Raw genomic sequence first — 11,691 nt, 5'->3', positions numbered from 1 at the left:
CCCCATGCCACTGTTTTTATGTTGTTCTGAGTTATACCAGTTAGGTAATTCTCCTACCACAGAATGATGTCATTAATACTGATTTTTTCTTAAATAACTTATAAATTTATTTAGACTAGACAACCAGTAAAAAGTAATAGAAGTTAACAGAAGAAAATATAACATGAAAGGGAAGGTTTTGTACTATGATAGCTGAAAGACATAAATTTTGAAGAAGAGTATGACATAGGGGAATAAAGTTGGCCATTCCAGATACTGGATATTCACATGCTGTTTCTTCCCTCTTTAAGTCAATAGAAATCATTCCCTATGTCAGCAGAAAAGAGTAGATAGCATAACAAAAAACCCCAAAAAACAAATAAAGAAAAAAGAAGAAATCCAGAGTACCTCTGCACTCTGTCAAGCAAAAACTCCTAGGGCAATCATTACCATTTGACTTGGAGGACTGGCAGGCATAAATGGATGTGCTGACTGGTAAAGTGCAAAGATAAGCCTCTTTACAGAGGAACTGTCCAGTTGAGCTCTGATACGTTATTAAGAAACAATCAGTTAGTTCAACATGCACAGAATTATAACCTTGTCCCCCCAAGTTTTCACCTAGGACTGGAGAGCTAGATAATTATCTTATTTCATTACCAGTAATTATTTGCCAATTTTAGGACATTACCTACTTTTTTCTCCAAGACTGTTTTGATTAAGTTTTTTTCTTTCCTTTGTTTCTTTCTAGGTCCTCCTGCTCCTTACTTGAAGAAAGAAGACTTGTGCATGTTCTTAGCACTACATATGGAAAATTCACCAAGTGAATCACAGGAAACCGTGAGCTAATTCAACTCTAGCATATTCATTGTTATCGAAGCTAAAAAAGCCATAGTGTCCAATAGGATCTCGATTTTAAAATTGCTGACTTGATATTGTGGGCAAAACAATCTTAATTTGGGGAATTTTTACTTAATTCAATTTATTGCCAATAAATACAAACTTCTGTTTGCTGAATTGGATATGGAGGGGAAAAAGGAAAACCTAAGGAGTTAAACATCCTCCATCCAGTTTTTCCAGGTTCAACTTAAGCCAAAGATTCACCCTCCCACCTTCCTACTTTCAACTTCCCTTGTTTTCACCATAGGTTACTCTCAGTCGATCCCAGTTCCTTCAGTGGGGTGACGAGTGGTGCAGGAGGTTGGGGCTGTGTGCATGATGGTTTGTCTGTGGCTCCTCTCTGCTTTTTCCCAGTTTTCCTCTGCTCCTCCAAGCTTCCTGCTGGCCCTGTCCTGGCATAAGTTGTCTGCTGGCTGTGGTCGCTCAGGAGCGTCCCTGCCCCAATGTAGGTCGCTTGTGGGCCACAGTCCCACAGCTAGGATTTTAATCTATTGTATGCTTAAACTCTAATATTTTGATAAAGCAAAGCTGTTTGGGTTTTTGAAGCTACATAGATGTCTGGTGATTCCTGCTGTGAGTATCCTTTGAGTACTGTTGGCATTTGTTTGAAACTACACCTTGTCACTCCTTTCTCCTGTTTTGGTAGTCTGCTAGACCAGCTATTGGGATAATCATCTCCCTACTTTTTCCATGATTTTCCAGACTTAGTGACTTTCCAAAGGTCTACCTCTTACCCCTTTCTGGATTCCAGTCAAGGTACTTGCACTGTTGATCTAGAACACAGCATTTGAGTTATGTGCTGTAGACACACCAGAACTGACTGACAGTCCACAGGAATCACCACATTTCTAGACTACTTGATCCCTACCCTTTTGCAACAAGTGCCCTTCTTTTTCTGTGGGATCCTTTGGTTGCTATTTCTTTACATGCACATAATCTGGATGGATTTTCGTTCACTGAATGATTATACATTCATTTCTGAACATATACATTTATTTCTCTGTGTGTATGCAGTATTGCAAAACTGGAATTGTCATCTGTGAAGCGAGCAAGCCAAAAAGGATTATTGCCCTGGGCTGCTCAACGGAGGAACTTCATGCTGTGCCAAAAGTGCTGTTAAGGTTTCCTAATGGACTGAAAGGCTGTGAAGTTTACATGTCTCGGATGCCTTGCAATTACTGTGCAAAATTGCTAGTTCAAGGTCAGTATCAGAACTGAAATATCTCCTAGACTAAGATTGCACGTGTGGCATACTCACAAACTAGTCATGCCAGTCATTTCTCTTCCTCTATATTTTCTTCCATTTTGCTTTCTGCATTTTTCCTCAATTGACTCTATATGAATCATTCAGATCACTGTCAGAAGCTGATGTAGCTAAATATCTTACACAATATGTAGCTGTGTTTATTAGAGAATATTAAGATGTGCTTCATAATGTCATTGTACAAATAGTTAGTATTTACTAACACATGGATTATGAAGAGTGCAAGTCATTAAATGAAAAAGGAGCCAGCAGAGCTTGTAGAGATGTTTGTTAAATGAGAAAAAAAATTTAAAGGAGTGGTCCCAAGGGATGTGGAAATCTTGAAAAAATAATTCATAGATAATCAACCCGATAAAATAAACAAAAAGAAAGCAGCCATTCATCAGGCGAGAAATGTACCTCGGGTATTAGCTACATAACAAGGGAAGTAGGTAGATTTTTTTGCAGACAAGTTAATCTGTAGTACTTCACAAATGATAACGCATTACCTATATGTTGATTTTTTTGGGTTTTTTTAAGATGCCTAATTGCTATACATATTTTTCCTCTACAATAACTTCCATAACTTCCTCTATCTTTTTTTAAAACAATCTCCTTGTTTTGGAAATTTTTACCATTTGGTAAATACAAGTAGAGACAAAAGTTTAATCACCTGGAAAAAAAATCATTAATTATATATAAAGTTTCCCTTTTTACTATGAAAATAATATGTTAATAAAAAAAATTTTAATATTAGTTCACTCATGTGGGGAAAAGCTTCAGCTTGCTTAAGTATATTCCATATCACTTTATTAATGGGAAAAATGACCACTAGTATATTTCATATTTAATATTAATCTTGCAAATTTTTTTTTTCTTTATCCAGCACAAGTCTCACAAGTGTATTACTGGCCAAATTTTGAAACTGAAATGGCAGCAAATATCCCAAAGGATGATCTGGTAAAACATACTAATACCATCTTTACAGAAAGCTATGTTGTTGCAGCGGTATATGTACCAACAATAGACAGTGAAAGAAAGATGAAAATACGTAAGCCAAATAAAAGAACATCTGATGATGATCAAATCCCAATTACATCTGTATTTGATGAGAAAAGTGATGGGACTATATTAAAGTGCTTTAACTTGGAACACCTGAAAGATGACCAGCTGAAAAAATATAAAGAAAATCTTACTACAGCGAAGAATTGTTTTAAAACTCTGGCAAGTTGCAAAGATGAAGAAATAATAATCTTAGAAGAGAAAGAATCCCCTGTAAAGAATAGTCCTAAATACACCCATGCTTTACAGCTCTGTGATTTATTAGCATCCAGAAGTGGTAAGTAAATTAATATTGCTAAATTTAGCTCAGTAATTCACACAGTGTACAAAAATCCTACATAATTGTTAGTTGTATTCCTGGAGATGTAAGGTACTGAAACAAATCTTTAATTGATTGCATTGCATTCTTTTAGCTAATTCATGAAACTCTGCATATCTAGCAAGCCTTAGTATCATGGTGGTATTTCCTATGTGATAAAATTAATTCATGTTGCATCATTGTCTTACAAAACATATTCAGGTTATCTGAAGAAGGCTGGTAGTGCAAATTGGGCAAAAATCTCCTTAAGAAAAAACAGAGTGTATCATTACTACCGAATGGAGGTTTCTTTGCTGAAGGGGCAGTTGCTCCAGTGTGAGCCCAGGGCTGAGTAAGACCCAAAGAAACAGTGCAGGTGGATACTTAGTTGGGCTAGTTTGCAAAACTGAAGAAGCACTCCTACAACAGGTAAAAAGAAAACCAAACTGGACATAATTATCTGTAACTTTTTCACATTGTCCATTAGGCTGGCTGGTTGTGACTGGTTACACAGTAGATATTAGGCTGGTTTTTTTCAGTCCTACCTGTGCAGGTTGAAAATAGGGTTCACTCAGCAGCACGGCAGATGTTTTCCACTTTATCCCAAATCCCTACTACTATTGCCCAGTGCTTCTCCTACTGTTAGCTAAATGCATTTGGCTGCTTTATGGAAGAGAAAGCAGTGCAGATTTTGACTGATTTTAATAATTGTAACAGTTGCTTTTAACTCCTAGATAAAAAAATGGAGTCTTACGGCTCCCAGCCATATCTCAAGCAGTCCCTGTCAGCATCACATCCACACCAGCTTCCCTGCGCGTCACCAGAAAGTGGAAAATTTCTGGTTTTCCTTTCCTTTTCCCACAAAAGACAAGTTTTGGGGGTCGTTTGGTTGTTTCCTCTTGCGAGGGGAAAGAGAGTGGGAGAGATCCTGGGCAGTAGATGTCATTGCGTGTGCCTGTGCCTTGAGGAAGGTCTAAGAGAACTTGTTGTTCAGGCAGAGAAAGTAGCTTTTAAACTGTTTCTGAGCTGCAACGATAGAAAGCATGCTAGTCTTAGCAGTGGGGAAGGTTAATGATTTTGGTACTTCTACACAAGAGCACTAGATAAGGCAATCGATATGGACTACAGGAGACAGCGAGCTACGAGGACTGGAGGTAAGTGCAATTGATTAGCCTAACATCTGGTTAGCCTTCTTGTCAGCAGTTTACCTGGTTCAATATTTTGTGGAGGCAATCGAGCAAGGAACAGCAACTTTTGTCGCAACAGGTGTGTTCTTCCTCTCTCTGGACCAGCAGGCATGAGTAAGAATGTCAGACCTTTTGACCAGCAGGTTTGTTGTAATATCATAGTGTTGTGTGAATTTATAACTGTGATTGTTTGACTGTTTATCCTCAGACCATAATAATGGAGTGGGGACAGTGATCTACAAGGAAGACAACATTGTAAGTAAAGGTTTATGTGGTCTAGGAAATTGTGCCCTTATAAAAAGGTCTAATAATGATCTATTGTTATATGAAAATAATACTTGTAAGATTGCTATGTAATAAGTTGTCAGGCACAGAAAAGTTTAAAACCAGCCCATTTCTGCCATAAAAATGCTCTTTAAGTTTACTAGACTTGTGTTTATGCATGTAAATGAGGAAGTTAACTTGCATCATATGGACTCTCTTAAAAAATCATTTACTGGAGTTGCAGTAATATAAAACAACTTTTTGTGGAAAAAAAAAAGTTTATATTCCCTAACTCTGTCCCAGAACATTATTTAATATATAGTTGGCAGTTAGAAGAGGTGAAGTTCCATGTTTTCCTAAACTTTAAAAAGTGATGAGCTGATGTTCCTGATGAACAGGATAAAACTCCTGATGAGTTTATATGTTTCCTAAATGAACACAACTAAGAAAACATAGCTAACACTTTCCCAATCTTTTCGGTGACTTTGTGTTTAGCAGCCTCTTTTGTTTTAATTTTTATTTGCTAATCAACTTTCCTGTGATGATTATTTATAAGTGTTGTATTTCATGTTCATAGTAAAATGTATTTCTGGAAACAAAGACAAATTATCCTTTTGGGGGAAAAAAGTCTTCATGATTTTCTGAAACTTCACATATCATACTCATATATGATTAGAATCTACAATCAATCATTTTGAAATAGAGATCTGCATAAGTATTGCTAAACATCATCACATGAGGACTCTCACTGAAGTTATTAACAGCTTTTAGGAGTTGGATTCAGTGAATAACTGAAAGTCCCAGAAGAACATTACCTTTTGTTTCTTTCTATGTTGTTCCTTTCTAGGTTGCCCTAGGCTACAGTGGATATCCAAAAGGGGCATTGAATAGTTTATTTTGCCAGAAGACAGATGCTGATTTTGCAATTGTATGTGCAGAAGCTAATGCAATTATTATGAGGTAGGAACTCATTAAATATTTAGAAGGAATTAGACAAAGTCTTGGTGTTGGGTGCTTCAGTCATGAAGAAATACCTCTCTAACCTACCATGGGAATTTCCAAAGCGTAGAAAGGAGAAGTAGTGTTATATACCATGGAAAGGAATTTAGTCTTACGAGGCACTGAGTGCAATTTGTTTTTACAGAGATGTAGGTCCGTGTGATCTTACATTCTAATACACCCAGCAAACTTATGTGACAGAGCGTCAGAGGTTCCTGCTAGTCCCCTGTCTCTGACCTCATGTAAGCCCAGTTCCCGTGGGCAGTTATGGGCAGGGGCTTTCACATCTGCTGGAGACAGCAGTAGCCAGTAGCAGAGCTATTGCTTCTGTGTGGAAATGCAGGGCATCGCAGCTGGGTGGTCAACTCAAACTGCCTCCTTTGACACATGTAAACTGGGTTTCATGAAGTTTCCTGCCTATGGGAAATTTCTCTGCAGACTGCCAGAGCAAACGTCTGTGCTTGTGTCCCTGGCTGATGGTCCCTCTTCTGACAGCTACTTAGTGGGCAGTGTGTTGACTGAATGCTCTGCTGTCACCTACTCACATATTCAGGTGATTATGATTTGGTGGTGAAATGATTCCTGGATACACATTTTATAAACCAGAATATCTGTCTTTACAGTGCTGTGAGTATGCAAAGAGTAGGTAGATCCATTTCCTAAGTTGGCAAGCTCATGGTACCTACTGTAAATATTTGCTTGTCGTAAGCTGGAGATCCCTTACTCACTTCCCTGGCCAGTGATACAAGAGAACAAAGGAGAAGAACCCACTTTAGATTCCAAGAGAAATAATTCCTCCTGAAAACACACCTTGTTTGTAATTGTGACAATATTGTATTTTTTCAGTTCTGAGAGAGACCTGCGTAATGCCGAACTCATCACTACATGTAAACCCTGCTCTGACTGTCTGAAACTGATCCAAGCAAAGAATATAGCAAAAGTCATTTGGCCTCTGCCAGACAGAAATGTAGGTGGTATTTGAAACAGTTAAAAGCCATGTGTCATGGCTCAAGGCTTGCTGTTCTTTTGTCCCCACCCTGAGGACATCTTCCTGAAAACCTTGTGGTTTCTCTTTGCTGGGAGTAAATTGCACACTTTCCACTCTTTCGGGCTGGGCCCTCTTCTGCGTTGCCAGCTTCTGGCTTGTTTGCAGCCCTGGAGGTAGGTTCAGTTCCAAGGGGAGGATACTTCTTACAGGGGTATAGATGGTAGAGATGGCTGCACTCACTCTGAGGGGGACAACGATGAAAGGGCATGCTTACAAGCTATCCTTTGTCCCCTTCAGCAAGCAGGGAAGGTCCTGCCTACCAGGGTACATAGCTTTTAGGTGGAGCTTCATGGGGTCCGTGCTGCCCTTCTGTCTCCCAAACTAGGCTCTGCTCTCCTGTCCACCTACATAGGGACAGTGTTGGCAGTGGCAGTTCCTCCCACTTTGTGAAGCCGCGTATTCTTTCTGAACAGCTCATGCTCTGCTAAAGGCATGTGTATGGCTCCCTAGAAATCCAAGGTCTACATGCTTGCCTGTCTTACAGTCTAAATATCCTAGCAGGGGCAGCTCTTGACTTCGAGACAGTGGTAAGGATTTTATAAACATTGTTAAAATCTTTGTCCATCTGTCTTAGAAGTATGTGTAGTGGTGATAATACAATGGGGAGAACAGTGAGAGAAAATACAGAATGAGAGAAGTTTAGATTATTCACTATCCAAATAATACTGACAAGAAGAGAGTATCTATTTGTTGTACATTAGAAAACAAAAAAATAGCCGTTATCTTGTAAAGGGCCTGGTAACGTTCTCCCATGCACCTCTTTCACACTCAGCTGAAGTTGGCATTCTGTAGCACATTTAACTGTTAGTAAAAGCAATGACTATGGAAAATCCCCACTTGTAAAGTCAGGTAAATACCTAGTTGGAGTGGAATGGTGAAATCTGTTTGTGCTGGTAGGGGTCACTGACTTCAGGTAATCCTTGCTGTTTCTTCTCTTTGTTCATACTGTCTCTTCCTGAATTACCTTCATAAATTCACTCCAGTTTGGAACAGTGTTAAAAACATAGGATGATTCATAGGCAATTACAAGTGTTTCCTGATTCATCACCACATATAAGCTAAGAAAAACATTTCTTTGGCAAGTAAAGACATTTTTAATACTTTTCTTGAGACTGGCTAGATCAGAACAGGATTGGATATGTAATACCCAGCATGACATGTATGCCATTGTAAGGTAAGAAGCCTCTTATGTGCATTGCCTGAGAATGGTGGTGCCAAACAAGTATTGCAGAGCAGGCAGTGTCACAGCTTGCACTCTTCTGAATTCAGAATTTCCTAAAACTGCAAAATTCTCACTAGCAACACAGAATGCATGGTGGTCCACAAGGAAAAAAAGCATGAGAACTTCTCCACAAAGTGGCATTCAACATTAAAACATGGAAATGTATTTCATTCAAGAATTTTCTTTCACAGTAAGAAAGTGATGCTCTGTTTCAAGCAGTCAAATAGAGTTGCTGCAGGAAATCTAAATTTGAATTTTTTTCTATATCACCAGCCATAAATTGTGTCACAACTTTGATACTACATTAACACAGCTGTATTTAATAGAGTGCATTGGGAATACTACTACTGGCTTTTGTTCTTGCAAAGAATCAGCTCAGTGGATATGTGCGTGCAGATCTCTGTAGAACTGAGACCATACAGTTTTATTAATATGAGATACCGTTGGTGAAGTAGAGTTATTTTCTTCTTTTATCAAAATCCAGCTAACATAAATTATATTAATGACCTTCTTTTTTAGAGGCTTTTTAGCACTGATTAATGTGCTAGATGAGTTAGGGTTTTTTTTTAAAAAGCCTGTCAGATAATATAAAAATAGAAATATAAAATCAAGAAATTGTTTTAAAAAGTCCTTCATACTGTTTAATGTTGTGTGTTATACATTTGTCACTCATTGTGTTGTTTTCTTTTCTTAGCAATCCAGAGGATTAACTGAAGATCCTTCAGGTAATGATGTCAAAATAAGATAATACCAAATATGAAAAGGATAAGTCATATTAATTTTTAGCTACAATTACAACTGAATCTGAAATATGACCATGTCAGAGGAGGAGTGGAAGCAACTAAACTGTGTGACATCATGACATGGGCTAAATGTGAGACCAAGGCATGAGCATTTTGATTACGTAGGCCATGGGGAACAGTCTGTTAGAAGAGGGACAGCTCACACCAACTTGGAAGCGGAACAGCTACAATAATTGCATAAAATTACTTTGGAATTACTGAGATGCTACGTCTCGTTAGCATCCGTCCCTTCACAATGAACTAGTTAATTCAGTTAGAGAACACATCTTTATCAATTGTTCCTTATTCATGTCTCTTGTACTTCTGCTTTCATTTCAGAGGGGCAGGCTGCAGCTGCTGCTGATGGTGAACCAGCATAAAGCTCCACAACATGAACACGAGCTTTAGGATCCAACACCCCAGACCCCCCAGTATATTCAGTGGTGTTGGGATAATCATCTTGAGATGGCAGCCACTCTGGTTGTGCCCACTCCCTTCCAGAAGCACAGCTCATACCAATCCCCCTGCCATTCCTTATTATTGCTTCCACTATGCTGTGCAGGAATTTGCTTCTGTCTGTGGCTTGCAGGTGGAAAAGCATTTGCTTTTGGTGTCCCTCTAAGGGGTGGTCATGCCTAACTGTGCAGTGTCTGTAGCCATGAAGACAGTGGTTGTTTTCTGCAGTCCTCATTCCCTCTGCAGCCTCTCTTGGGTTAGTCAGAGCTCTCTATATGTCCTCTGATAGGCGCATACCTGTTTTTAATTGGTCTTTGTGCCATGTTGATCATGTTTTAGACTTAAATTTGATCTCCGTCCTTGAAATACCAGACCAATTAATGTGGAATATGCTTTCATATTTTTCCAGGCTAAATCATGTTGCTCTAAATGAGCTGGGGGTTTGCAGCCTATAGTGGTGACAGCTGCTTTTGTCCTTGTCCTTGGACTCTAGACTCCCTCAACTGCAGTTTCAATACTGGGATTTTCTAGGATGACTCCAAACCCAGAATCAATCAACTATAAAAATCTTCTTGATTTTTTAAAAAAATCATTGTAAGAATGCTATTATTTGTGGCTTGTTAACTTTCAGCAATTATTCCTTTTACACAGCCTCTTTAGAGTAAGATCATCAAAGGGTTTTGCATGGGATTAAACTGAAGATTATGTCACTTTAAAAAAAATAAATTTGTTTGCAGTTTTCAACATGTGTCCTCTGACTGTGTTCCCTTTGGAGATGTTAAGAGCAGACCATCACAAACCAAATGGCAAGGCCCATGCCACGGTAGTACTTGGTACTCATGTTGGAGTGGATGTTGCTGTGACTGGGCATGTATTTCTTCCCTCACACAAGGTACATGCAAGCCTTGAACAAACCTCTGTTCTTCATTTCACCTTTTTCCCTCTGCTAACCTGTATGAAAGCATGTGTAGGCTCTCTGCTTAGTGTGGAAACTGAGAAGGCAGCAGCAGAAAGAGGATTTTGATACAGGGTGGCACAGTAGTGTGTGTGTGTGCATATATGCAGCAAGGGCGTGAAGAGTGGCTGTAATTTCCAAGGACGTGCCACTCGTTACACGAGGTAGGTATGACTAAACAATGCTACAGGCATCCTGTAAGAGGACCTTTACAGAGCTAAATGCTATATGTAAAAATAACGTGATAGTATCATAAATCCAAAATCTCTCCATTCTCTACAAACGGTCATGCACAGGCTTAATTTTCAGATGAGATGATAAAGTCTTGGGAAGAAAGTTGTGCATCTCCCGTTTGAACTGCAGTAGCTTCCCCCGGGTCATGCAGAAATGCATGAAACGATCAGAAATGTAGTCCCCATTGCAATTGCATCCCAGTCTGATGTTTTCAGTGCATGCTCATCGCTCCTGGCAAAGATGGAGCAAGAACTTGTGTAGGAGAAGTTAGCAAAGAATGCTAGACTTCTGAAAGGAGTTTCTTCCAGCATTTTCTTCCAGCCAACACTGTCAGACTGCATCTAACCCACTGCACAATACTAGAACTTACCTGTATCAGAGATGAGGTTCGTACATGTCAGATGCTGGCCTTTTTAATTACTGAATTATCCATATTTTTATGGATATGGATATAATGTATATTTTTTTAAAAAGCTTCATACTACGTTAATGACACTGAAATTTAAGTAATTACACAATGAGTGTATACACATAGTATCTTTTTTTCCCCTGGAGCTTACAGGTTGGTATCACTTGCTAACAAAATATTTCCTTGTGGCATTACTGAGAAAATTTTTGTGAATACTTCACCAGCCTGCCATATCATAACTGTTAAATTATTTGTTCTAAGAACCGTTCACTTAAAAGAGTAAGACAAAGCCTACGGTGATCTCTCGTGGCTGTATTATGGGATACCAGTAATGTAACTGGGGAAAGTAGGAAGTGTTCAGGACTTAATCCTATTAGAAGACAAGCTAAGCCTAAGCAGAAGAAATGTGGACACAGTTATACAGAGATGATTAAGGCACTTACTTAGCCTTTTTATTATAAATCATCAAGCTTTGTGTGTGATCATCTTCCTAGAAATCATAAAGCAATTTATCTTAGCCTTGTAAGCAAATGATCTTTGCAGGCATTTTGCAAGCATTTGCACAAAAAATACAGAACTGATAGTAAAGGCTTAGCCTTCCTTGCGATAAATACCACAGCAATGAAAGGATAATTACTTTCATGACAATGTACTTG

At 38.7% G+C, this 11,691-nt stretch overlaps 1 protein-coding gene and 1 long non-coding RNA gene across 2 annotated transcripts; both read left to right on the top strand.

Annotated features, from left to right (window-relative positions):
- The first annotated feature begins 157 nt into the window (after nucleotides 1–157).
- On the top strand, nucleotides 158–6,911 carry LOC142599921 (cytidine and dCMP deaminase domain-containing protein 1-like). Its single transcript, XM_075742693.1, has 6 exons — nucleotides 158–816; nucleotides 1,891–2,077; nucleotides 3,006–3,458; nucleotides 4,875–4,921; nucleotides 5,778–5,890; nucleotides 6,776–6,911. The coding sequence occupies exons 1-6, from the start codon at nucleotides 766–768 to the stop codon at nucleotides 6,909–6,911; spliced, it is 987 nt and encodes a 328-aa protein (XP_075598808.1). The 5' UTR covers nucleotides 158–765.
- A 128-nt stretch (nucleotides 6,912–7,039) lies between these two features.
- Nucleotides 7,040–10,168, top strand: LOC142600068 (uncharacterized). Its single transcript, XR_012833531.1, has 3 exons — nucleotides 7,040–7,090; nucleotides 8,894–8,924; nucleotides 9,321–10,168. It is a non-coding gene; the product is annotated as an uncharacterized LOC142600068 (long non-coding RNA).
- Nucleotides 10,169–11,691: the final 1,523 nt, after the last annotated feature.

This window comes from Balearica regulorum, chromosome 1 (assembly GCF_011004875.1).
Source record: "Balearica regulorum gibbericeps isolate bBalReg1 chromosome 1, bBalReg1.pri, whole genome shotgun sequence".
Taxonomy (NCBI): Eukaryota; Metazoa; Chordata; class Aves; order Gruiformes; family Gruidae; genus Balearica; species Balearica regulorum.
This window is presented reverse-complemented; position numbering and strand designations above follow the sequence as displayed.

Bases quoted from the DNA above. Each gene is read 5' to 3' on its own strand.
- LOC142599921 (XM_075742693.1), top strand. From the start codon at position 766: ATGTTCTTAGCACTACATATGGAAAATTCACCAAGTGAATCACAGGAA. The intron at 817-1,890 runs GTGAGCTAATTC...GTGTGTATGCAG, and splicing joins CAAGTGAATCACAGGAAACC to TATTGCAAAACTGGAATTGT. The intron at 4,922-5,777 runs GTAAGTAAAGGT...GTTCCTTTCTAG, and splicing joins TCTACAAGGAAGACAACATT to GTTGCCCTAGGCTACAGTGG.